The following is a 25,358-nucleotide window of genomic DNA, read 5'->3' as shown; positions in this document are numbered from 1 at the left end:
GTGTTAGCTTTTCCCATAGATGTTTGAACAACTAAGTCACCATTTGTCTTCACACAAAGACTTAAGTCTACCTCTTTGTAATGTACTTGATATATAGCTCTAGTATGAAAACCTTTGACTTGTACTGTTTTTTGTTGCTATTAACTTGTTGTGCTAACACCTCATGGCTATCGGTACAGAGAACAACCTATTGATCAGCAGCCTTGAGCTTCTAAGGAGTTATCACTAATTAAAGAAAACTTGACTGTACTGTTTTTGTTGCTGTATAACTTGTTATGGTAGCTCCTCAGGGGCAGTTGTGCTTCAGTGTTTAGGATCCTAAGATGCTGATAAAAAGGTTGCACTCTGTTCCAGTGTTGTTCAATCATGGCAGACTCTATGCCCTGGTGCTAGTTTTTCAAACAAGTTGTACAACTTCACATGTACGTGTGACAATAAATGCTTTCATTACTTTTTGTTTTGTTTTGTTTTGTTTGCTTTTTCACCATATTGTAGCTGTAAGAAACTTGCCTATAACTTGTATTAGTATAAGGAAGTGTTTTTGATGTAGGATAAGGGCGTTAACACATATTGGAGCAAACAAAGATAAGAAAAGCAGAGGCCAATTAGTGAGTTGCATCATAAGAGACCAATTTTCCTAAACACTATTTTGAAATTGTACATCCCTCACCTACATTGTGTCTACCATTATTCTGGGGATATACATAATGTTTTAGACCTCAATACTTGTGTTTGGTGGATCACATATTCAAGAATGATGTGGCATGATGTAGAATCTCAAGAAAAACTTGAATTTTCAGGAGACAAACCACTATGTGGTCTGCACCAACAGTAACACAGTGTACCCAGAACTGAGCTATTTAAATTTTATACATTTTACCTTCAAGGAAATTCTGAAGAAAGCTGCCCTGGGAGAGTGTTACAAAATATTACACAATGGTGTATGAAAAAGGTATATACACATCCAGTATATGTAAATATTTTACTAAACTTCATTAGTAAACAATAATTACAGGAGTTGTGATTATTGAATCAACAGATCCAAATTTAAATGGCAGTTACATGTGGACATATGGACAAATATCTTCTTCTTCTTTTGGCTGCTCCCATCAGGGGTCGCCACAGCGGATCATCCATCTCCATACCACCCTGTCCTCTACAACTGCGTCTTTCACACTAACTACCTGCATGTCTTCCCTCACCGCATCCATAAACCTCCTCCTTGGCCTTCCTCTTTTCCTCCTTCCTGGTGGCTCCATCCTCTGCATTCTCCTACCGATATAACTCATGTCCCTCCTCTGCACATGTCCAAACCATCTCAATCTCGCCTCCCTCACCTTGTCACCAAAACATCCTACATGGGCTGTCCCTCTAATAAACTCATTTCTAATCTTGTCCATCCTCGTCACTCCCAACAAAAACCTTAACATCTTCAGCTCTGCTACCTCCAGCTCCACCTCCTGTTTTTTACTCAATGCCACTGTCTCTAATCCATACAACATCTCAGGTCTCACCACAGTCCTGTAAACTTTCCCTTTCATTCTTGCAGATACCCTACTATCACAAATCACTCCTGTCACTCTTCTCCACCCACTCCACACTGCCTTCACTCTTTTCTTCACTTCCCTAACACACTCTCCATTACTTTGCACTGTTGACCCCAGGTACCTGAACTCCTCCACCTTCTCCACCTCTTCTCCCTGCAACCGCACCACTCTACTGCCCTCCCTCTCATTCACACACATGTACTCTGTCTTACTCCTACTGACTTTCATTCCCCTTCTCTATAGCGCATACCTTCACCTCTCCAGGCTCTTCTTAACCTGCTCACTACTCTCACCACAAATCACAATATCATCCGCAAACATCATAGTCCAGGGAGACTCCTGTCTGACCTCGTCCGTCAACCTGTCCATCACCACTGCAAACAGGAAAGGGCTCAGGGCCGATCCTTGATGCAGTCCAAACTTCACCTTGAACCAGTCTGTCGTTTCTACTGCACACTTCACTGCTGTCACACTGTCCTCATACATGTCCTGCACCACCCTCACATACTTCTCTGACACACCAGACTTCCTCATACAATACCACAACTCCTCTCTTGGCACCCTGTCGTACGCTTTCTCTAAATCCACAAATACACAATGCAATTCCTTCTGTCCTTCTCTATACTTCTTCGTCAACATTCTCAAAGCAAATAAGGCATCTGTGGTGCTCTTCCTCAGCATGAAACCATACTGCTGCTCACAGATGTCACCTCTTCTCTCAGCCTGGCTTCCACTACTCTTTTCCATAACTTAATGGTGTGACTGATCAACTTAATTCCCCTGTAGTTACTGCAGGTCTGCACATCTCCCTTATTCTTAAAGATCGGTACCAGCACACTCCTTCTCCATTCCTCAGGCATCTTCTCACCTTCCAAAATCTTGTTAAACAATCTGTTTAAAAACTCCACTGCCATTTTTCCTAAACATCTCCATGCTTCTACCGGTATGTCATCTGGTTCAACTGACTTTCCACTCTTCATCCTCTTAATCGCTGCTCTCACTTCCTCCTTACTAATCCTATCCACTTCCTGCTTCACCAACTCCACATCATCCAACCTTCTCTCTCTCTCATTTTCATTTTCTCACTTTTTGACATTAGTCTTTCACTTATCATTTAAAAATTTATGAATTGGGCATTCTATGCTAACATCAGATGATCAAGTTCCTTAAACTGTTTATACAGTTTTTAACTGCATCACATTAAGGGGTACATCTTAGATTGCACAATTATTATTATTATTTTGATGGTACAAGCAGTTGTGGGTTAAGGAGCTCAACAGAGGATCTCTGAACGCCCTGATGATTTGACCACACAAACGTTTGATTAGTGCTCCATAATCTTAACCACTTAAGCCATAACTGATCCCCTTGTTTATGCATGTTTTCATGTTCAACTATAACCTATGGGAAAGCATAACAGGTTTCCTGCATTTCATAGGCTATAGCAATTAAGTGACAATGAGCCTGACTCCAAGAATTATAGCCATTTTCCAATAAAATCAAATCAAGTAAACAATTTGTTTTTTTTAATGTCCCACAAAACATTAGACAAAACAGCATCCAGTGTATGTAAAATCCCAAAATCGTGTGTGAATTTGGGCAGATGAGCAGTTAAATAGTAAAAAAAAAAGTAGTGGTGAAGGGATTTGTGTGAGATGATAGTCACCATTTGGATGCTCTTAACTTGACAGAAACTCTTATTACTCTTTTAATAGGATCAAGATCAAACCTAAGAATTGTGTTAAACTGCTAGCGATATACTGACCAATCTGTAAATGTGATCCTGACCACTTTATAGCGTAAAGAAGGTGAAACAGCAATCAGACATGCACCAAATGCAGGCAGCAGACAGCATATTAGATCACTGTGTCTTAGAAAAAGAGACAATGCAAAAGGAATGTTTGCATAGGCACCTTGTAAGTCAAGCAGTCAAATGTTTTTGTTTTTCCAGAGCAACACAACAAAAGATGGAAAGCCCACATAAAGACAAATCAAGTAAAAATAAGTGTACAAGTAAAGAACAAGTAAATGAACAAGGCTTGTTATTGATGTGTGGGTGTGAAATTTTAACTAATAAACAGTCAATTAGATAATCAAAAAATTACATTTAAAAAACATTTTACCACAGTGTCAATGAAACAGATTTTATATATATATAAAAAAAGGTTGTTGTAGAGCCGGACCCGGTGGATTAGGTTGTGAGGTAAAAAGAAAGAGGTATAGGTAAAAGGCTTTTTTGTGCTAGAAGGTTTTTATCTTTTCTCCTTTTTTTTTCTCTTCATTTTTTTCTTTTTGTGCTTTTCTTTGAAAACAATAAGGTTATGATCCCCCAAGCTTAATGAGCTATTCTAAAGTGTAAAACGTATTGGTACACCAGAGATCCATAACAAATTGTTTTAAATTGACCCTTTTTTAAATAAATCTTAATATGTGTGAGAGTACACTGATCACTTGGATGCTTGACGGAGACTCTCATTGCCCTCTACTGCAACAAGATCAGACTGAAAAAGTGTTGCTGGTGTCAAATTGCTAGTAAAACACTGGCCAATCATTAATTGCAATTCTTTTAAACTCTGCACTATGGAGTTGTGTAGGTACAGTCTTGGTCTGCAAACATATCGAAATTTAAACAGCAGTCAGACACACACCTGATGCCTGCTAAATTACCATGTCTGAAAATAAGAAATGATGCAAAAAAAGTCTTTGCATAGGCCCCTCATTAGTCAAGCACTCAGAATCTTGTCCACTTCTGTTTTCTTCAGTGCAACATAACAAAAGGTCCCTTTAAAGACTACTCAATTCAAAGTATTAGCTACTCTGCTTTAAAAAGGAGAAACACAAAATGCTTTTTAATTTATATTACATCATTAATTCACCTTCAGTAAACACTCTAAATCATTTGGTAAATGCAAGTGATTTCACAGCTGCAACAACTAAAATCGTACTACCAGCTGGATGCTGAGGATGGCACTAAGGGGTCACAAGACTGCATGTGATCGTACAGTTTGGATTTGCCTCGGGTTTAGCACATTTTTCCATATGGCAATGTAGGGGTGTAGAATGTTCAGCTAGCTTCTACTACATACTAAATACAGACTAATTTTAACAATTCACAAGACAACATTATTATTATTATTATTTTTATTATTATTGATAATAATCATCCTAACATTATTATTATTATAACATTTGTAATATATATATATATATATATATATATATATATATATATATATATATATATATATATATATATATATATATATATATATATAATGTAAAAAAAAATTAAATGAATAAATAAATGTATAAATACATATTTTATAAATATAATATATTTATAATATATTATATAATATAATATAATATAAATAAATATAATATTTTATTTTTCACGGAAATTCACAAATTCACAAGTCTCTTTAAAGCACAACGGCCTTTTCCGTTCTAACAAATAGAACTGAAGCGCAGCCTCCTCTCTGTGTTCTGATTGGCTAACGGAAGGGAACGCTCTGTCGAATCAGCATAGTTTCCGGACGGAACCAAACAGTTGGCTTGTGAGCGCGCCTTTTGGCTGCGCACGCTGATTGGATACGTTTCAAACCAGCTCACTCTTCCCTGTACATGGCTTCTACATAGGGTGCAAAATAACCAATCCTTCCCCCTTTACAGTGCACTTTGTGGGAAAAATTTGGGGTGCCATTTGAGATCGAGCAATTTCCTCGTCAGACCGAGGGGAGCCTGGAGGATTTTGAGTGCTGCCGTGCCGAGTAAGCAGTCTGGCCGAGGCTGCAGTGCAGCCCGTGTGGGGCTCGTGGCCTCGCGCCATGCTCACCAACACTCTGAATTAATCCAGTGTGGACCCTCAGCAGGCAGCACAGAACATGGAGTTGCTGACCAACTCTTGGTAAAAAAAAACATTTTATTTTATTTTATTGTGTAAAAAAATCTTTTTTTCATTTACAAAATTTACGACTCCCTGAAGCAGTTTTATGGCCAGTCAGTGGTGGAAACTTGGGTTAAAAAACCAGGACAAGAACAGATTTAATCTGTAACTCTGCAATTAGTCTGAGATCCTAATCTGTGGAAAACTACAGGACGTGGTAATGGTGACATTTTCTTTGCGAGCAGATCCGAATTCGGCAGACAAAGTCTCGTGTCCATGGTTTACATTAGTGCCATTAAAGCCGGACTATCACTTTGGGTCAAATAAGGACTTCACAACTCGAGTGACCTTTTTCTCAAGAGCTCGACTGCTCATTCAATTCCTTTCAAAGTATATTTTGGGTAAATACCCAAGCCGGAATATTGGAGTTGTGAAGAATGGAAAAAAAGGCCTATTTTTATTAATGGACCAACTTCCAGACTGTCGGTGTGTTTGATGTGTGTGTTAGCGCCCTGTGTTCAGCAGGACTAGCCGAGCTGAGGGAGGGAGCTAGCAAGCTGGTTCTTTGTTCAGGAAACCTCGCTTCAGAGCATAAAGACTGGACTTTGGAGCTGAACTACACAAAATTGGGTACATTTAGCTGGTTTTAAGGTTACTGTTTTTTTTAAACAGACTTTATTCTGAATTGAAGTTGGTCTTTATCCAGAGGCGGCGTCGGGAATCGTGTGTTGTGTGTGCTAGCGTTAGCAGCCTGACTAGCCGCGGTGCTTGAATGTGCTTTCTTTTTATTTCGTCAAAAAATGTGTTCAATGTCTTCTAAAACGCGTTTGAACGTCGGTTCTCGAAATATCCTGAGTGGAAAATGAGCTGTCTTTTCTGTAATGTAAAAATGTGCCAGACAAACGTGCTAAATTTGTCCCCCCCACACACGCACGCGCTCGGGCTCCCTTTCGAAGGCGGAATGTATTTCACTAACGACGCTTTTGAATGAAAGGAATTTCCTCTAAAACTTTATGGCGACATAAAGGATATTAGTTTATCCAAAACTGGGGGTTTGTCTCGTATATTAAAATGTTATTCTTAATTTTTTTCCCGGGGCTCCTGCAGATCTGTAGACTGTTCCAACACGGTTCTTCATTTAGCCATGCAGGTGCTGATGAGGTCATGCAGGCTGGCTGCGACATGCCAGTGTGTCTCCCATCTTAAAATGCTCTATGCGCGCACACACACATACACACACACACACCAAGGGCAATGCATAGTCTGCTCCACCACTAAAGGTGGAACCTCTCTCTCTTTCCCCTTTTCTTTTTTTAAGGGTCTTTCAGAAATCTCCAAGCCTCTGCAGTGCAACAGACGCTCTCCTGCAGACCGACAATCATGGTGAGCTCATTCATCATTTAAAAATAAGAGAGTTTTAATCATTGTAAAAAAAAAAATCTGCTTCATGTCCTTGCACTATAATTATTTTATTGTATTCGTTTGCTTTTCTAGCCCCTATTTGATAATTTCTTTTGCATGCATATACCCTTTTTTCCCCTCTCATCCAGACTGATTCTGCAGCAGTACCAAGCAGTGTCGGGCATTGACTTGTGTCCCGTGCGTTGGTGGAATGTGTGTGTGTGTGTGTGTGTGTGTGTGTGTGCGCTGCAGCAGCACAGAAGGTTCATCGGGTTCACAGTGGCGGGTTGAGACAGGACGGGAGGGGTAAAGGGAGGAGGGGGGTAAAGTGACCTCTTTTTACTTGGCTTGGACACGCGCCATAACTGCAGTCAGGGACGCGGAATAGACAGGATTTGAACAGGTGCCGGGCTGCTGTTGTAGCCGTGTGTGCTTTGCTTTAAAGATGATCGGTTTTGTTACTTGGAATGGATTTTGTCCCGGTGCCTCTTTAGCTCCATTAAAACAACCCCCACCCCAGAAAAATCAATCAGGACTATTACATGTTCCTTTATTTGGATAATGCTGTGGTCTGATGTATTAGACAAAAATGATCAGATTGCAGTCTAACCTTCATCTGAATGGCACTAAATAGCAACCACGTCTAAGGGTTTTTTATTGTTCTTTTATTTTACTTTGCCTGAGTCAGAAATGCATTGCTGTGGGGCAGGTGTTATCAATCATGTCATTTAGCATGTTTAGAGGTTTCCTATATCAATCTTTGCAGTAGTTAACACTTTATTGCCCCTCCCCAGAGTTTTTCTTCAAGCTTCCTGCTGCAGAATTGAACTGACAGAAACGATGGAGGATCTCCAGAGGTATGATCTAGTACTCCACATTTAAAAACAACCAGCATGAAATTAAGTTTAAAACAGGCTGTATGTGCTGCATATGCCTTGACAGGCCGCTACTACTTCTCTTTACTCCTTTTTGTCTCATCTGTATCTCAGGGTTAACATCTGGGCGCATGCACAGGCCAGGGCCATGGGGAGCCACAGCAAATATTCGACATTCCTTCCGCCTGATGTTGGATAGAAGTGGTTTATTAACATGGAGTCTCCTTTAACAAAAGGAGTCCGGCGAGCCTCCTTGTATATTTTTTTGTTTGTTTCCTAAATTGTGTATATTCTCATTTTTATGGTATGTGGTAAAAATGAAATATGACTCTGGGGCCGTTTGCCTCCCCGTCTGTGTGGTTTTTTTAATACTCTGATAGAAACGCTCGGGACTCTAAGCCTTGATGATAAGTTCATGCTCTCGGGAGGACACAAAATAGCGCCGAACGCCACAAAGCACCTTGCGACAGAGCTGACAGATTTGGAGCTGTACAGACCGGCACGTCTGCATCGTTTACAACCTCCACAGGGCCGAGAAAACCTGCAGCAGCATGTCATCCACTTGTCCACTACCTACAGAACCCCCCCACCCCACCCCCGGTGTTCGTACTGTTGTGTTTTTCCACAGACTCTCCAAGACTTCAGTATTAAACCTGTTCCAATATTATGTCTTACAGTCACTATGCTAATGGCAAATACACCATGAATGTGAAATAAGTGGTAAAATCTTTATTCCCATAAACCAGGTACATACTTTTCCAGCACACACCCTGACACTAAACTGTCAGAATTCATCCGTCAGTCAGTTTCTTTTTTTTTTTTTTTTTCTTCTTCAGATTACAGATTCACCTTTAACCTACTGCAACTGGTCTTGTCTTCACACACTAAACTACTGAAACCAATCTTCTCAAACTCAACAGTATTTACTGAGGCTAAGAGTCCCCAATTCCCACGCAGTTACTAGACGCTTTGTAGTACATAGTAAAAAATTTTTTAACCTTGCTTTGATTAATTTTCATTTTTGGCTTTTTTTGTTTTCATTTTTTTTCTTTGCCAGTGTATTAAAGTGTAATCATGTGCGTTGTGATATAGAAGTAGCTGTAGAAACCGCATTGTTTCCTTGTGGTAAGTGATTGAGATGCTGCCACGGATTTGAGACACTGATGAATGGTGCTATTTTGGACTTTAATCTGCTCCTTGGTGAGGTAGCCAAGATGGTTTTTATTTCATATCTCTTCACGTCTGGAGAAGGTGTTTGGTTCTTTGTCGTATGGTTGTTGTAACTTGGTCTGGATTGACCCCCCCTCCCCCTCAATCCCTCCCTTTATCTCTCCTCTCTCCTCCCACTGTCGTTTCTGTGCGGCTTTCTCTTTGGAAGAAACAAAAAAAATAATTAACTAAAAGAATGCACACCAACAAAGTAAGGTGATCAAAGTGATTGCCAAATAAAAAATAAAAAAAACAGTGGGAGCAATCACAAAACTGCAGTTATTAATGTTTTCCCTTAAAGGTCGAGAGCTGATCTGTTGGATTAGTTGCACTTACTGGCACTAGGTAATTTGGCAGCGGAAAAATAGCATACCATCTGGGAATTTATTTTTTTTCTTGATCGTACTATCAAGAACCTGTCTCTAGGAATGTATTTAGCACTTAAGATATGCATAGCAAGGGAACTTTGAGCAGAGAGTTGGCTTCTTTTGAGGTGTCTTTTGCTTAATACAGTATGTAAATATATGTTCACCCAGGTAAAGGCACCACTGACAGCCTTTTTTGTAGGACCACTCCAAAAATCATACTTGTCCATAGTTAGATTGGTCCAATGATACCAATCAGTTAAATGGCATTCACCAGCTGAAAATCAGATGCTTCTAGCAGCCCCTCACATCTCACAGCACACGATCTGATCATGTTCGATCCTAAAATGAAAATGTAGCACTGATGAATTAGTGTTCATCAATTTTTTGTTTTGTTTTCTTTAAGACTAGTGGATTTGTGAATGACGTGTCTCCCCTTAAGGATTTATTTTTATTTTGGGTAATTCTGTATTTGCAGTTTTGTCTTTGCTTCCAGTTTAACATATATTTTAAAGAAAAAAAAAATCCCAATTCAACGGCCAACTTGAAAGCCCACTTTAGTTTCTTTTGTCTTCCTTTTTTTATTTCCTCTCCGCTATAGTTGGAATCTTCCCAGCTTGCTCTAGATCTTTCCTAGTGCATCAGCTGCATGTTTTCTGCTTTGATTCATTTACATCTTGACTGTTTGCATTTTTCTCTCACAGGCTAGGTATTCTAGCTTCTGTAAATAGCTTAGCTTTAGATAGGGTCTGATGTACTATGTTGAAATACTATAATAACTTGATGTAAAAAGCAAAGAAGAAGAAAAAAAAAGCAGTTTGTGATCAATAATGAAGCACTCGGTATTGTATAAGTAATTTTGACAATTTAAGCAGTAGAACAATAAACATGCAAGCTCTCCAGGGGTGTGTTGTGTGTGTACATTCGTTCTTTTAAGGTGTACTATGCTCCTGTAAAAGAAAACGATCAATAAAATGATTTCTTAGAAGGAACGTATTTGGGATGTTTGCTTTTCTTTTCTTAATGACAAAAAAGGGTCAAGTCCACCTAATGCAGAATCTTAATGATCGAACCCACATATAGCTTTCTGTTGCAGGTGAACCCACACACTCATGCTGAGACACACTCATGTTGAGATATCCACCCCCACCCATACCTTATTCTGGGGCCAGGCTGTGACTTTTTGTACTTTTCATTACGATTGGTGTCAGATGTCACCCCTACGATCTGTTCAGGGTCTGGTTTATAGTGAGGTCTAACTTGGGGGTATTAAAAGTCTACAGCTCTGAGGATCACTCAAGCCTCACTAAGCTCCTTCTCCATGACAAAATATTTGGTGTATGAAGGGCATTCTCTTTATTTATTTCAGCAGCAAGTAGTTTATTTCCAACTCGTGCTCTGGCACAGTAAATTTTTGATTACAGGGTGGAAAACAAACTCCACAATAATTTTATAGAAATTATAATTTATTAGAAAACCCTCTCTGTGGTGGTGGTGATCTAGTGAGAAAGAAACATCTCTCATTTTTAATCACATGGAAAATGCTGCAAGGAACCTGGAGTTGCACAATGCCTCGCTGATCTCGACCCACTCAGAGCTCACAGACCCCTTAGTCTTTCAGGTTTTCCATGTGCATTTTTGTTCACATTTTGGAAAAACACAGTATGCACCAATGTCCTTTTTTTTTTTTTTTAAACTATGCATTACTTTATGAGGACTTTCTATTAGACAGAAGGTGTTGAGCTTTTGGGCTTAAAGTATGGCACTTATGTCAATTAAAAAAGTTTTTTTTTTTACTTGAATAATTGGCTATGAAATATAAAAGGAGGAGATTTACTTTCTAGTGAAAGTGACACATTTCCTTTTGGTGGATTAAATCTGATTTGTATCGATTCCTAGCACAAGAAGGCCATTCATTGCCAACGTGTCACCTGTAGTGTGTGTTACTTGCTTATATAACGTTAATGCTTTTAACCATTAACCATTCGTTGAGGACAAATTACTGTGTCCATTAATTAAGGTGTCCATTTCTCAGTTAATGGGTGCGTACAGGCTACTGCCAGAGAGAAGCTTAAAAAAAAAAAAAAATCAGATAACTTAAGGAATCCACAGAAAGTTTTTTGTTCTTTTCAAAGACTGGAAAAAAATGAAAGTTGACTTCAGTCAGGGAGGAAAGTTCTTGAGTCTTCTGCCAAGAAGTTCCATATCACTCTTTCACATCACAACTTCAGGTGCTTATCTCATAGGCATGCCACAGCTACTTCCAGACATACACTTCTTTACTCAAGTTAAAGTAAAGAAGTTTGGGCTCTGACATGCACTTGAGTAAAAAGTAGCCGTTACTACTACCTGTTTGGTGTCATGCTGGTAACTGAACCTCACATCATATCAATGTATTAATAAAGAAAACTGAATGTATCCAGGCTGAACAACCACCATATAGAATACAAGCAGAGAAAAGACTAAGATGACATTAAAAAAAATACAAAATAAATATATATTGGGTCACCTGGTCATAAGTACGGTATGTAATTTTTGATCATTGCATTCCACATTTAGCCCCAATTTGCTCTTATAATTCCCTCCACTCTTCTGGCAAGATGTTACACTAGATTTTAGGGTGTGCTTATGGATATTTGTGTTTATCAGCCACAATGCAGGTACTGATGTAGGTGAGGTGAGGAGGCCTGGGGTGCAGTCAGCGTTCACATTCATCCCAAAGGTGTTCAATAGGGATGAGATCAGAGCTCTATAGAAGGCCACGCAAGATCTTTCTCTCCAAAGCATGTAAACCAGATCTTCAGGAGCTCACTTTGTTCACCGGGGCATCGCCATGCTGGAACAGGTTCGGGTTTCCGAATTCAAGTGAATGCAAAATTGTATTATAGGGCATCTAAAGACGTCCTGTACATTTGTGTGCCTCCAGATTTGTGGTAACAGTTTGGAAAAATAACCACATATAGCAGCAGGAAAGGTCAGGTGTCTAAATACTATTTTATATATTCATATTTATTTATTTATTTATTTAGTATACAGTAGGTTTTGTGATGTCTGTCTGTCTGTTTGTGTTGTGTTGTAGCTCTATGTTGTTTAGTGTAGCACCAGGGTTCTGGAGGAACATCGTCTGGTTTTTACTGTGTACTGTGTACCACTGTGTATAAAAGAAATGACAATAAAGGCCTCTTGACTCTTGACTTGATGTGCTTTCTCAAATTCGAAGGTGAATTCTTGAAAGTCAGCACTTTTTTACAACGATAATTTCGAACCTCTCCCTCATATATGTCCATGGGTGTTGAGGAATGTCTTTGTTTTTATTGATTTTCACATTGGTGACTCCCTCTGAATTCATTCCTCCATTCCTCCGCCATTCCTCTTGTCGCTTTGCTCATTGTTCGCTCCGCTTTGCCTACATCTACGTCTGATAGCCAGGAAATAATACACCAGTGATATGGTGAAAAAAGCCATATGCAATGAGAAGAAATAATACTTAGTCAAGTTTTGAAAATGTAAAAAGTAGAAAGTACAGATATTGGTGTAAAAATGTAATAAATGAAAGTAAAAAGTTGTCCAAAAAAGAAATAGTGGAGTAAAGTACTGATACCAGAAAAAGTATTTGTACCTCATTACTTCCCACCTCTGTTCCTACTGCAGTGTTAGTCAAGTCAAGTTTATTTCTACAGCGCTTTTCACAACTTCAGCAGCTTTACATAATTTAACAATTAAAGTGAATGATGTGTATTTATCCCTGATGAGCAGCCTGGGGCGAATATACCAAGAAAAAACTCCCTTAGATTTTATGAGGAAGAAACCTTGAGAGGAACCAGACTCGAAAAGGGAAACCCATCCTCATTCGGGTGATAAAGAGTGTGATTATAGTCTTTAAACAATACAGAACACTGGAGATTGAGGACTTCCATGAGCACTGGAATGTAAGATTGTGAGTAATGTTCTTTCTACAGTCTTATACAGTCACTTGAGGTTATGGAACCAGGAGCTACTGATCAACTCATGCAATAGCTCAACTTTTGAGATCATCACAGATCCAACACCAGCTTCTCCATGCCAGAGCCTTTAAACAATCAAGGAGGTCCAATGTCCAAACTCTACATGAAGTGGGATCCAATATGGCGCTGGTTCGTCTTTAGATGGTTCTGGATGTTTGCGGGGTCGGGATCTACTTCTTTAAAGGTCCACAATCTTCACGTGACTGGGGCTGGCGCAACCTCAGGATGCCTCGGGATGGGTAGAGAAAGAGAAGCAGTGGAGAGGAATTAGCGAAGCTGATCAAGTTATAATGTGCATGTGATCAGATGTACTGGAGCACAAGGTTATGATGTGTGATGTGTGTTATGTGTAGGACTTGCTAAAAACAGGATATGTTTTTAATCTGCACTTAAACTGGGAGAGTGTGTCTGAGCTCCGAACACTGTCAGTGCTACAATTATTCTCCATGCCACATGACAATGTGATTCTCATGTGCAAGACCTACTGGATTTCAGGTTCTTGCCAAGGCATGGTCGACTGTATGACAAAAAAAAGAGCTTCAGAATAATGAATGATTAAAGGTGTGTTACGGTTCTCTAGCTGGAAGAACAAATGTTTCTGGTTCAATGTTTGAGGAGAAGCCATAATTTTGAACATCCAGAAAAAAAATTCTATAGCTTTATTGATGGTTTTGGAAAAAAAGTGTACCAGGAAATTGTTGATAGTTTGGTTTGTGTGCACTGGGAACGTCATCTTAGTGTTTATTTTATTTTTGCTCCAAGTTATCTGAGCTAAAAGATGTTCTATAACTAGTCAATAAATTAAATCAGGCTTAAGAATCTTTAAGGACCTAGGATTTCCAAATCAAGAGCAGGAACACCTCCCGTAATAGCAATGCGAGGATCTTCATGCCGAGCTTTAACGTCTGCGAGATCCATTAAGGCTACATGTGAATAATGAGTCTTCGAGCTGCTAATTTGATAATCGGTCTCCACACAGGAAAGGGTGAAATCCTGTTTACGCGAGGCCCTGTGCAGAAACCAGTTGTCCTGAAGGACCCACAGGATGCTTTCACGTTGCCAGATGTAGCATACATTGTTGCTATTTGCGAAGGAATGGACTTGCAGAAATGCTGTTTCGAAAGACGGGGTTAAACACCAGTGTGACATCTGCAAACCGTTAGGGTTTAAAGGTTTATGGCTTTTGAGAAAAAAAACAAAACAGAAACAGGTCTATGCCCATGAAAGGCCGCATGGAATCAAATTCAAACTTTTCAACGGTGCCTTGAAAAAAAAAATCCCAAGTTTAATCATAGAGCACAAGTTTTTCATCAGGTTTTCCAACATTACAAGCTCCCCATGTGGGGAGAAAAAAAAAAGAAAACAACATCCGTCCCAGATCACGAAGCAAAGCCAGAATCTAAACTCTCTCAGAATCTCACCCCTCCTTTCTACTTTCTCAATCGGTTGAGGTGAACGAGTGCATTTGGAATACATTTGTTGGCGCTCTGCCCCGATGCACAGAACTCCTGCTGCTAATGTAGAACAGTGGACATGGATAAAAACAAAGAGAGGCTTTACTAACTGCATTTTTTTTTGTTCTACATGACACACCTTTGCGCTCGTCTCAACCTAAAAACAATCGTAAATGTCCAGGTGAAACACGTTCCTGCTGTAAACCAGACGTAAGCATGGTAAGTTTGTGCTAGAAGTTGAGATGAGGACAACGCTCAGCAAAAGTCAACATCAAACCCAGATGCCTCACAGACACAAACATGCCTACTGGAAAAAAAAAAAAAAGAGGAATTGAAAATTTCATTTTCATTCCACTGTAAAAAGACTGATAATGTTTTTAGATTATAGATGTAAAGTTTACGCAGTGTCATTTAACAATAAACTCACGTTGGTATGATTATTAGTAGAATATTTCCACCCCCAGGCTTAAACCAACATGGCATTAGTAGCTAACCGCAGTATTAATCCCTTACAGGCTGCACATACCAGTCATTCAACAAGTTTATGCTATGGAAATTCTTTTATGACACATGAAGGATTGGTAAAAAACTTTTGCCCTTTTTTTCAAAACCTCTTGAGTTCATTTAGGGTGTAGAAGAGAAGAGCAAAGACTTTAAATGGAAGAAATTCCGTATGTAAATGAAAAAAGGCTATTAGGATATTTCAAAATAATTTTCTATTACACAAGCGAATTATTACGTATGCTAACAGTGGCCATGTTCTTGTAATGAGGCATGTTTCTGATCAACACAACTGTTTTTCTCAGCATGTATTAACAGGTTTTGTTGTAAATCACACCATGATATACTGTGAGGTCGGCGTTCAGCTTGTCAAAGATCGTTTAAAAAAAAAAATAAAAAATATATTATAATATTTAATCTAACTAACTATATTTCATTCATGATGCACGTTACTTCATTTGGGTAACATACACCAGGTTCATACGCTACTGCATATTATTTCTATACATGTATTACTTATTAAACAACATCAGTTTTGTTCCACTAATTTGTTCGGAACTATTGCTACAGCAACGTGAATGACATCATCGATGAACAAGGCAAATGCTATTTTTCAGGAATAAAATGTTTGACTTGACTTTTGACCAGATGTGCCGACCACAGGTTCCAAAAACTAGGGTCCAATGGCCAACGTTGGTCTGTGGTGACATTTAATTTACCTACCAAATAGAGGAATAAAGGGGGAACATTTCATTTGGAAAACTTTTGGAAAAAATAAGGACCAGCTTCATGTCTCTCATTAGAGGTCACTGAATAACTGTTAGACATTGAACCACATTGTATTATAAGTTTCACAGAACTAGAACTTAAATAAAACTGCATTGGACGACAAGAAAGTAAGATTCTCTATTCATTGGTAGTTATTATGAAACTGTAAATGAGAGGAACCATCGCAACTTTCATTTAAATAGCAATTTTAGAATAATGCAACATTTATTTTTAGCTCACGGACCCTCAATCAAGTAAGATTTTTGACCCTTCACAAGAAAAAATCTGGGCCCCTCTGGTATATACTGATATAAGCAGGATAGTGGACATGCCATAGAGCGAGTGTGGCTTCGTTGGCATCCATTTGTGCTAACGAAAAAAAAATAAACAGAACATTTAACTATACTGTGTGTGAAATTATAGAATTTTATTCTTGTTGCTTGTTTATCAAACTGCAGTGTAAAAGCAATATCATACGCGCAATAATGTGGTTATACCGAATATCACACGGAGGCAGAGCTGTGACTTGCTGATATTCGGTATAATCGCAGTGATGGTTACAATTACGAGTAAATTACTCAGTAACGGCTTTACAAAACAGTGTGTGTATGTGCACAGTATCTGAGATGGACTGATGTCCCATCCAGGGTGAATTCTCTAGACCACTGCTCCTGCAAGTAGGCTCTAGAACAACTACAACCCTAACCAGGATTAGACGATAGAATGAATATATTAAATAAAATAAATCTAGTAATCTAATTAAACTTGGCCTAAATTTTTTTTTAAAGTACCAGATATTTTAATTCTCAGGTACTTCTAAAAGAGAAGCTGAATTACTAAGGCATTAGGACATGTTTAGTGACTCCCCCTAGTGGCAGCAAGTTGTACACAGCAGTGAATACCTTCTCTGATATTGTTATGCTGTTCACGTAAATTCAATTCTGGAAAGAATCATTTCAAATATTTCATCCACCCAAAATATTGAATATTTACCATTTGAAATATTAAAATGATTAAGATTGCATGCAACAACATATTCATGACCATTATTATTCTTTTTTTTTTATGTGCAATGTAATGAACTGCTCACAATTAATTAAAATTATTTTTTTTCAGTTTCCAGATGTGTGGATGCAGTGCAGTCTACTATAAACTGTAAAATCTGCAGCTTTAATTTTCCAATCAGAGTCCTCATTTCTTGGTCCACCAATGTGTATCTGTAGCAACAATGAACACCAAAACCCAACTGCACTTTTTAAACAGGTGAATTTTTTTTTTGTTAAAGACCAAACATCACATGTAAAAGCAAAAAACAAAAACAAATTACCTATGAAAAAACCCCCCGAAAATATTGACTATTCTATCGCCAATACATTTAGTTTATTGAGTCTCCAGCTCAGATACAGTTAACCGTGTACAGTGTATTTGTAACAGCAGAGAAAGACAATCCAAAGAGTAACAGCAGCAACAATTTCCTACAGAATTTAGTCAATGGAATACACAAATACAAATTGCTTTGCGTGATAATATCCACACGTACAATAACGAGTTCAAGAATATTTAATACTGTATAAAATGTCTCAATGTTCGGTGCAACACCTTCAAGACTGTGCAGTGTTCGCTGTGTATTAATGATTCCTTTTCCTTCACTTGATTGTTGGAATAGAATGAGTGGTTTTAAAACACTTGTTTGCTTGCGTTTTCGTTCAGTTAATAAATACAAAAATGCCTTTGTTTTAAATTAACAATAACTTCTCAGACAAGCTCATGGCACGGATAGCCATCTCTATTTCGTTTAGTTAGGAACTCCATGCCTGTCTGGCATTATCGTCTATTAGTGTTGAATACTTCCAGGTCTCGGTATATTGTCCATGACCTCTCCTAACCTCTCGTGGTGAAAAATTTGAGAATGTGGTCACGTTTCGTTTTTGGTCCGAGTGCTGTGTGAGGATTTTGCCGCCCTGATGCTGCTTTTTGTCTCCTGCCCAGAACTCTCCGACAGGTTGTCTTTGGACCCATTTTTCTTCTGCACAAAGGAAAACACAGGCATTTCTGAACAAGACTGTAAAAACACCTCGCAGCAAACCTGTCATTTCTCAGCATATTCATGCAAACCAAAACTCTCTAGGCCTCCTGAGAAGTAAGCGGAGCAAACCAGCAGCTGATTATGCCTGGGTGCTGATATCCAAACCGCATGTTCTGTGTTTCATAATGTTTCACTGACCCTGATAATCTTTCATAATTTTAGACACTGACCAGGCATAACTTAATAGCCACGGATCAGGCATAACATTACAGTGCACCCGGAAAGTATTCTCAGCGTTTCTTTTTTCCACATTTTGTTATGTTACAGCCTTTTTCCAAAATGGATTAAATTCATTGCTTTACTTAAAATTCTTAAAAAATAAACAACAACCATAATGACAGGTTCCCAGTAAAACCGACTTGTTGCAGTGCTCAAATTGCAAAACTTTGTGCAAATTGCAAATGTGAATTAAGTTTGAAATCTTTGCAAATTTATTACAAATAAAAAACAAACAAAAAAAAACCTCACATATACATACTGTAAGTATTCACAGTTTTTTCATGACACTCAAAATTGAGCTCAGGCACATCCTGTTTTCACTGATGTTTCTAGAACTTGATTGGAGTCCACCTGTGGTAAATTCAGCTGATTGGACATGATTTGGAAAAGCACACACCAGTCTATATAAGGTGCCACAGTTAACAGTGCAGGTCAGAACACACAGACCAAGCCATGAAGTCCAAGGAATTGTCTGTAGACCTCTGAGACAGGATTGTGTCGAGGCACAGATCTGGGAAAGGGTACAGAAATTCTGCAGCATTGAAGGTCCCAGCGAGCACAGTGGCCTCCATCATCCGTAAATGGAAGAAGTTTGGAACCACCAGTACTCTCCCTAAAGCAAAGCCACCTGGCCAAACTGAGCAATCAGGGAGAAGAGCCTAAGTCAGGGAGGTGACCAAGAACCCGATGGTCACTCTGAAAGAGCTCCATCGTATTCCTTTGGACAGAGAAGAACCTTCCAGAACAACAACCATCTCTGTAGCACTCCACCAATCAGGCCTGTATGGTAGACTGGCCAGACTATGAGAAACAAAGAGTTCAATCTTTGTTTTTCATTATCTGAGAGTCCTTCAGGTGCCTTTAAGAAAACTCCAGATGGGCTGTCATGTGCCTTTTACTGAGGAGTGGCTTCCGTCTAGCCAGTCTACCATACAGGCCTAAATGGTGGAATTCTGGAGAGATGGTTGTTCTTCTGGACGGTTCTGACTAGTCTCCCAGTTCCGATCGAGGGAAAGATGAATGCAGCAATGTACAGAGACATCCTTGATGAAAACCTGCTCCAGAGCGCTCTGAACCTCAGACTGGGGTCACGGTTCATCTTCCAACAGGACAACGACCCTAAACACACAGCCAAGATAACAAAGGAGTGGCTACAGGACGACTCTGTGAATGTCCTCGAGTGGCCCAGCCAGAGCTCAGACTTGAACTGGATTAAACATCTCTGGAGAGATCTGAAAATGGCTGTGCACTGATGCTTCCCATCCAACCTGATGTAGCTTGAGAGGTTCTGCAAAGAACAATGGAAGAAACTGCCCAAAAATAGGTGCCAAGCTTGTAGAATCATAATCAAAAAGACTTGATGCTGTAATTGGTGCTAAAGGTGCTTCAACAAAATTTTGAGCAAAGGCTGTGAATATTTATGTAGATGTGATTTCTTTCTTTTTTTGTTTGTAATAAATTAGCAAAGATTCCAAACACTTTTTTTTACCTTGTCATTGTGTGGTATTGTTTGTAGAAATTTGAGGGGAAAAAAATATTTTTGGAATAAGGCTGTAACATAAAAAAATGTGGAAACAGTGAAGCGCTGTGACACTTGCCTAATTTGGTGTCGGTCCCCCGTTTGCTGCCAAAACAGTTCATGACCCTGTCGCTGGTTCACCGGTTCGCTGTTCCTTTCTTAAAACAGTTTTGATAGATACTGACCAATGCAGACCGAGAACATCCCACTAGAGCTGCAGTTTTGGAGATGCTCTGACCCAGTCGTCTAGCCATCCCAATTTGGCCCTTGTCAAACTCCCTCAAATCCTTAAGGTTGCCCATTTTTCCTGCTTCTAACATAAAATAACACCTAATATATCCAGCCACTAACAAGTGCCATGATGAAAAGATAATCAGTGTTATTCAATCACCGGTCATAATGTTATAATGTCATAATGTTATAACTGGTCAGTGTATATACTAAATACTGTACATATGTTAATTTCAATTGTTTTAAATATCATTATTTTGCACCCATTTCTCACAATTTGCACATTCAAACCCACTGATTTACCTTCTGCATCACACAACAGCTACCAATTGGTAAAGCCTAGAGTTCTTTCAAGACATATGAACCCAACTGACCGCAACTGACCGCAACCTTTGGATCTGTTGCTCTGTTGTGCCACTGTGCAGCTTAACCCACTCAGAGGTAAGGAATATCTGCCTTCTCCCACATGAGTAAACGTACAGATGTGTCACTCTGATTGAAAGGAAAGTGACTTCATCCCTTTTAACTTCATATTCACAGACTCCTAACTTGCAAATGAGTGTTTTCCTTGTAGGACAGTGTTTCAGAGAACAGAAACTAACCTGTGAGTTGGCAGTGCTGGACCCTGTCATGTCTACAGTGCGAGTAACAGGAAGTGGAGGCACCAGATCAGTCCGAGAGCTAAAAAGAAACAGTGTCAGTGGTCAAAAAAACATGCACCTGTGCCCGGCAATAACTTGGATGAGTTTGACACTCAAGTTGTTTCTTGTCGCCTGGGAATGACCTACAGATGGGAAATGTGATCTTTGAATTGAACAAAACTATTCCAGGACTCACTTGACCTCTGAGAGGACAGACCTCTCTCCATCGGAGCAGTGTGAGCGTCGGTACTGGCGGTAGCTCCGGGGAGACTGAGAGTGCCTGATACGGATCGGGTCACCTTGAGTTCTGAAATCAGATATAACGGTCATTTTGAAAGTCAGTAATTAATTGTTTTATGATGTAACAGGCCACATTTAAAGCACATACAGATATGAATTTCAGCTCTTTTTAGTGTGTCAGATCACTAGGCGCAGATATCCAATGAGAGTCAAATCATTTTTTCCTGACAAAGTTTGCAATATTTTGACCAGTAATCACACTTCTTTGGATATCTAAGGTTTCATGAAAGCTTACTGTAACTTTTCATTAATTATTAAATGCAAAGTAATAAAAAATAATGAGGTTCCTTGAGAACATTCTTTTCCCTGCATCAGAACCTTATTTTCCTTTAGGGAAACATTTTTACTGATATAAAACAACAGAATCCAATCACATAGATGCTTGTTCATAGTGTTACATAAGACTGGGACTTCAAGGACAAGAGGACTCGTTAGTCACTTTGGTATTTTCGGATACAGTTGATGTGGAACTTATTTCATTCCATTTCTTAATTTAAAGGCTGACATCTCCGTTTTTAGACATTTTTGGAATTGTTCAGCATTAAAGCATTAACAGAGATACTTTCAGCATATTTTCAGTAACACACTATATTGATAGGCGAACACAAAAGACATTGGTTTACTCACTCTACTTTCTTATATGGAATCTCTTTCAGCTGTTCCTCTGTCAGACCGGATGGATCCACCAACTCCTTCCTGCACACACACACACACACACACACACACACACACACACACACACACACACACACACACACACACACACACAGACAAAATCATTACAACCCTGTCAGAGTGAATCATCAAAACCACAGCATCAGCCTGCCAAGAGCAAGTAAAGACAGTTTACATGGGCTTTTACAGATTGACTCATTACTACTTACTGTATATGCTTCCACAGCTGCTCTTTAGCTTGAACATCTGGACTTCTCCTACAAAAAAACAACAACCAAGCTTCCAAGTCAAAACTGTAAATAAATCTGTACAATGCATGAATGAGCAGCAGTTTTATTTTAACACAATATTTATTTTCTGACATAAGATTTTCCTGTAAGTGCCATATTCTTCTTCAAAACCCTGGTTTTAAGATGATCAGCAGCCACCCCCTCGTTGTATCTTCCCCTGAAGAGAATAACAGCAGGATTTTACATGATCTTTTAAGCTTCTTTATATTCCTAGGTTTGGACTGCACCCTCTTTTAACTGCGAGCACAGTTTTTATGTGCCTCTTTTATGTATTTAATCATTTCGCTATTTGCTTGACGAAAAAGAAAAAGCAACTTAAAAAAGGATTTAGAGAAGGATTTAAAAGGAAATCTTATGAGAAGGAGTTCCTCCAGTTGTTTATGTGGCACTGTATCAAGTTGAGACTGGATGGTAACCACAAACAAGTGCTCACAGAAACATCTGTTTTGCTTGACAGGGGAAGGAGAAGTGCAATGGTAAATACTAACGATCTAGAGCGATGGCGCGAGCGACGATGGTTGGGGTCATTCGGGTTTTTCTCCTTTTGTCGGCGCAGCACAGCCTCCCACTGTGGTGCAGAATCTACCATCTCGTTCTCCTGCCTGGATCTACAGCAAGCATGCAGAAGTTAGTACAGAACATCTGCTCTACTACATGTTAAATTATATAGTAAGTGGACAGAAATATGATATAATTGTTAATTATATCATATATATTATTTTAGTATAGAGGTATAATTATATCATAATTATATTTTAGTGCATGGGGAAAGAAAAGTTTCTGTACCGGTTCCTCTTTTTACGATGCTCTCTGTTGGAATTCTCGGTCTCGCTGCCGCTGCTTGTGTTGCCACGGGAACGTGACCTATGGGGACAAACAAGAGGGGTTAAAATTTGACAAGAAGGCAAATTATATCCCTCAAGAGCTTTTAGTTGTGGTGAAGGAATAATGTAAATATTTCTTTAAGGCATGTTAATCTGTATTACTCAGTGATTACAATCATTATAATCAGGTCTATAAATGTATTTGTTATCTATGGATTTTAAAATCAGTTTATAGCCTAACATTAAAAACAGATATTTTTTTGGTAAATTAAAAAAACTAAACAAAAAAAAACACTCAATCATTCGAACGTCATAAATAAAAAAAAAAAAACTGCCCACCTCCGCCGATGCTGTTTGCTGGATGGATCCTCACTGCTCTGGCCTTTCCTGTAAAAGCACACAATCTTAGCATGTGGCTTTCCCTATACATGTTTTTACAAAACATGAGAAAAGCTCTTTTTGCCTGATCAAACTTTATCACGCATTACTTATTTATTCTGATGCTTTCATATAATGGTTCCTTTTCTTCTTTTTTTTTTCTAACCTAAGCAGGATCTAGGCAGCTCTCTCTAAGATGTTCATGATCTAAATCACTTTATGCCATTAAAAAACCTAGAAATCGGTGGCATTCGTGTGGAACTACATTGTGAGTGTGCCAGACACAAATCACGGATTATGTTTTGTAAATATTAAGAGGTAAAATATATTTCCATTATTTTCAAACAGTATCACTTCAAGGCAGAATAGAGCATGTAAGTGCATTTCCCCCCCCTCAGCATAATATTTGTCAAATTATTCAGTTACAGACTATAGTTTAATTAAACTGCACTGTATATACTGATTTCTCACTAGAGGGAGTCCAAGTACCACATTGAGTACATTTCTACACCGGCAAAGAAAGAAAAGAAAGACAGACAAATGTCACAAGTGAAGCACATTGAAATTCCTTACTTCACACATTCTAGTTTTGTTAAGAAGCTAGGCTCAGGGAATAGGGTTAGCTACAATGTGGCACAGAGAGGGTTAAAACATCTACTCAAGCTGTGGGATTGAAACTCATGACCTTCTGACCAATATGCGATAACTTCTACCAGTGAGCTCCCCGTTGCCATGAGAATTTCTAAAGACAGTGTGTGAACATGTTTTGCCTTTAAGAGACATAAAGCAATCAAGATTTGCAGTTTGTTGTGAATTTGTAAGGAGCAGAGTAGGAATCATTCCTTTGAGGTACAGCTGTGTTTAGACTATAAAATCTAAGCCTGATTCGGCTGTCCCAGACAAAAATGAAAGAGAAATTCTTTTGTCATTAGTGCAGATCAGAGGTCTTAAAACACATAGTGGGGTATGTGTTTGCCATAAGCTGAGCTATTGCCAGTGTGAGAGGGAAATTTTTTTTTTTTTATCTAAAACCCTAACTACAAAGCTCATCAAAAAGGCCACCAGGCATAGGAAGGCAAAAAACTAACAGGACTTTTAGGAATACCGTAGATGTGATGGCAAACACCACACTAACACCTAAGCAATTTTACATTGTTTTATGAATGACAGCACACATTTTAGCGGTTTTACATTTAGATTTACTATTGTGGAACGTCTAAAAGACAAGTTAGTTCCTGTAATCACTTTTTTTTATAGCTGTGATAAACAGTCATTCCTTCACTGAATTCTTTTTTCCTCCCTTTCTAACCCTAAAAAAAATTATCTTGTCATTCAACAGAGAACGTAAATTGTCTGGAAAACTATGAAAACAAGGGAATCATTAAACATGTACACGACTTAAACTCAAAAATGTACAATATTGCTGGGGGGGAGTAGTAGCTTAGTGGTTTAGGTACTGGGTTACTGATCATGGTTGGGAGTTCAAACCCGGTATTGCCAAGTTGCCACTCTTGGGCCCTTTCACAAGGCCCTTAACCCTCTGTGCTCCAGGGGCGGCGTATCATGGCCTACCCACTGCGCTCTGACATCAGCTATCTAATATATATGATATGCGAAGAAAGAATTTCATTAACAAATATATGGGTGTACTAATGCTAGAAAAACTACCTCCTAAAAAAAATACAGGCTTGTAAGACATCACAGTACAGGATATTAAAAGAACTTTAACAGGCAGCTCCTTAAAAATGTAAACACTTCCCGAATACTCTGGCAAAAAGGTTTTTTTTTTGCTTCTATTAGTCTTTAAAACGATAAGTTACGATAATGGTTATAAAAATTATAATGTAACAGCAGTTTCCTGTAGAAACTATACACATGTGAATATGTTATAAACACGAGTGTGCTGTACCTGGGCCTGGAGGAGTTCATAACCTCGTTCTCGCTGCCTCCTGAGGGCGACCGTCTACGCGCGTTGGGGAATTTGGGAGATTTGTTTCGCTCGCTGGCCGAGTTGTACAGTCCGCTGAGGAAAAACAAAGAATGGCAGACATTCATACTGAAACTGTGGCATGAAATAAAAGGGAAAATTGTAAATCCAAAGCTGTTGGCATTTCCTTCAGGAAGCTTAACTCATGTTCTCAAGTAAAGTGAGACACATTTGTCAACTAATACCTTCACAGTGATT

At 38.9% G+C, this 25,358-nt stretch overlaps 1 protein-coding gene and 1 long non-coding RNA gene across 3 annotated transcripts in view; one reads left to right on the top strand and one right to left on the bottom strand.

Annotated features, from left to right (window-relative positions):
* The first annotated feature begins 5,112 nt into the window (after positions 1 to 5,112).
* LOC310740751 lies at positions 5,113 to 10,185 on the top strand. 2 transcript variants are annotated; one of them, XR_014537722.1, is made up of 5 exons: positions 5,113 to 5,454; positions 6,752 to 6,816; positions 7,629 to 7,691; positions 7,824 to 7,964; positions 8,090 to 10,185. It is a non-coding gene; the product is annotated as an uncharacterized lncRNA (long non-coding RNA). The 2 variants fall into 2 exon arrangements; XR_014537723.1 differs by lacking the exon at positions 8,090 to 10,185 and having other exon boundaries at positions 5,126 to 5,454; positions 7,824 to 8,050.
* A 7,183-nt stretch (positions 10,186 to 17,368) lies between these two features.
* The window catches only part of epb41l4a (erythrocyte membrane protein band 4.1 like 4A), a 47,821-nt gene continuing 39,831 nt past the window's right edge, over positions 17,369 to 25,358 (bottom strand). The window contains exons 15-23 of the mRNA XM_083569431.1: positions 25,083 to 25,196; positions 23,135 to 23,182; positions 22,758 to 22,835; positions 22,460 to 22,579; positions 21,891 to 21,938; positions 21,634 to 21,702; positions 20,903 to 21,013; positions 20,668 to 20,746; positions 17,369 to 18,036 (exon numbers count right to left, since the gene is read on the bottom strand). Coding sequence (XP_083425557.1) covers positions 17,926 to 18,036; positions 20,668 to 20,746; positions 20,903 to 21,013; positions 21,634 to 21,702; positions 21,891 to 21,938; positions 22,460 to 22,579; positions 22,758 to 22,835; positions 23,135 to 23,182; positions 25,083 to 25,196 — 778 coding nt within the window. The 3' untranslated portion in view covers positions 17,369 to 17,925. The remainder of the gene's footprint in view (positions 18,037 to 20,667; positions 20,747 to 20,902; positions 21,014 to 21,633; positions 21,703 to 21,890; positions 21,939 to 22,459; positions 22,580 to 22,757; positions 22,836 to 23,134; positions 23,183 to 25,082; positions 25,197 to 25,358) is intronic.

Source organism: Silurus aristotelis (genome assembly GCF_946808225.1).
Source record: "Silurus aristotelis genome assembly, chromosome: 18".
NCBI classification, from domain to species: domain Eukaryota; kingdom Metazoa; phylum Chordata; class Actinopteri; order Siluriformes; family Siluridae; genus Silurus; species Silurus aristotelis.
Note: the sequence above shows the minus strand (reverse complement) of the source record. Positions and strands in the feature narration are given on the sequence as shown.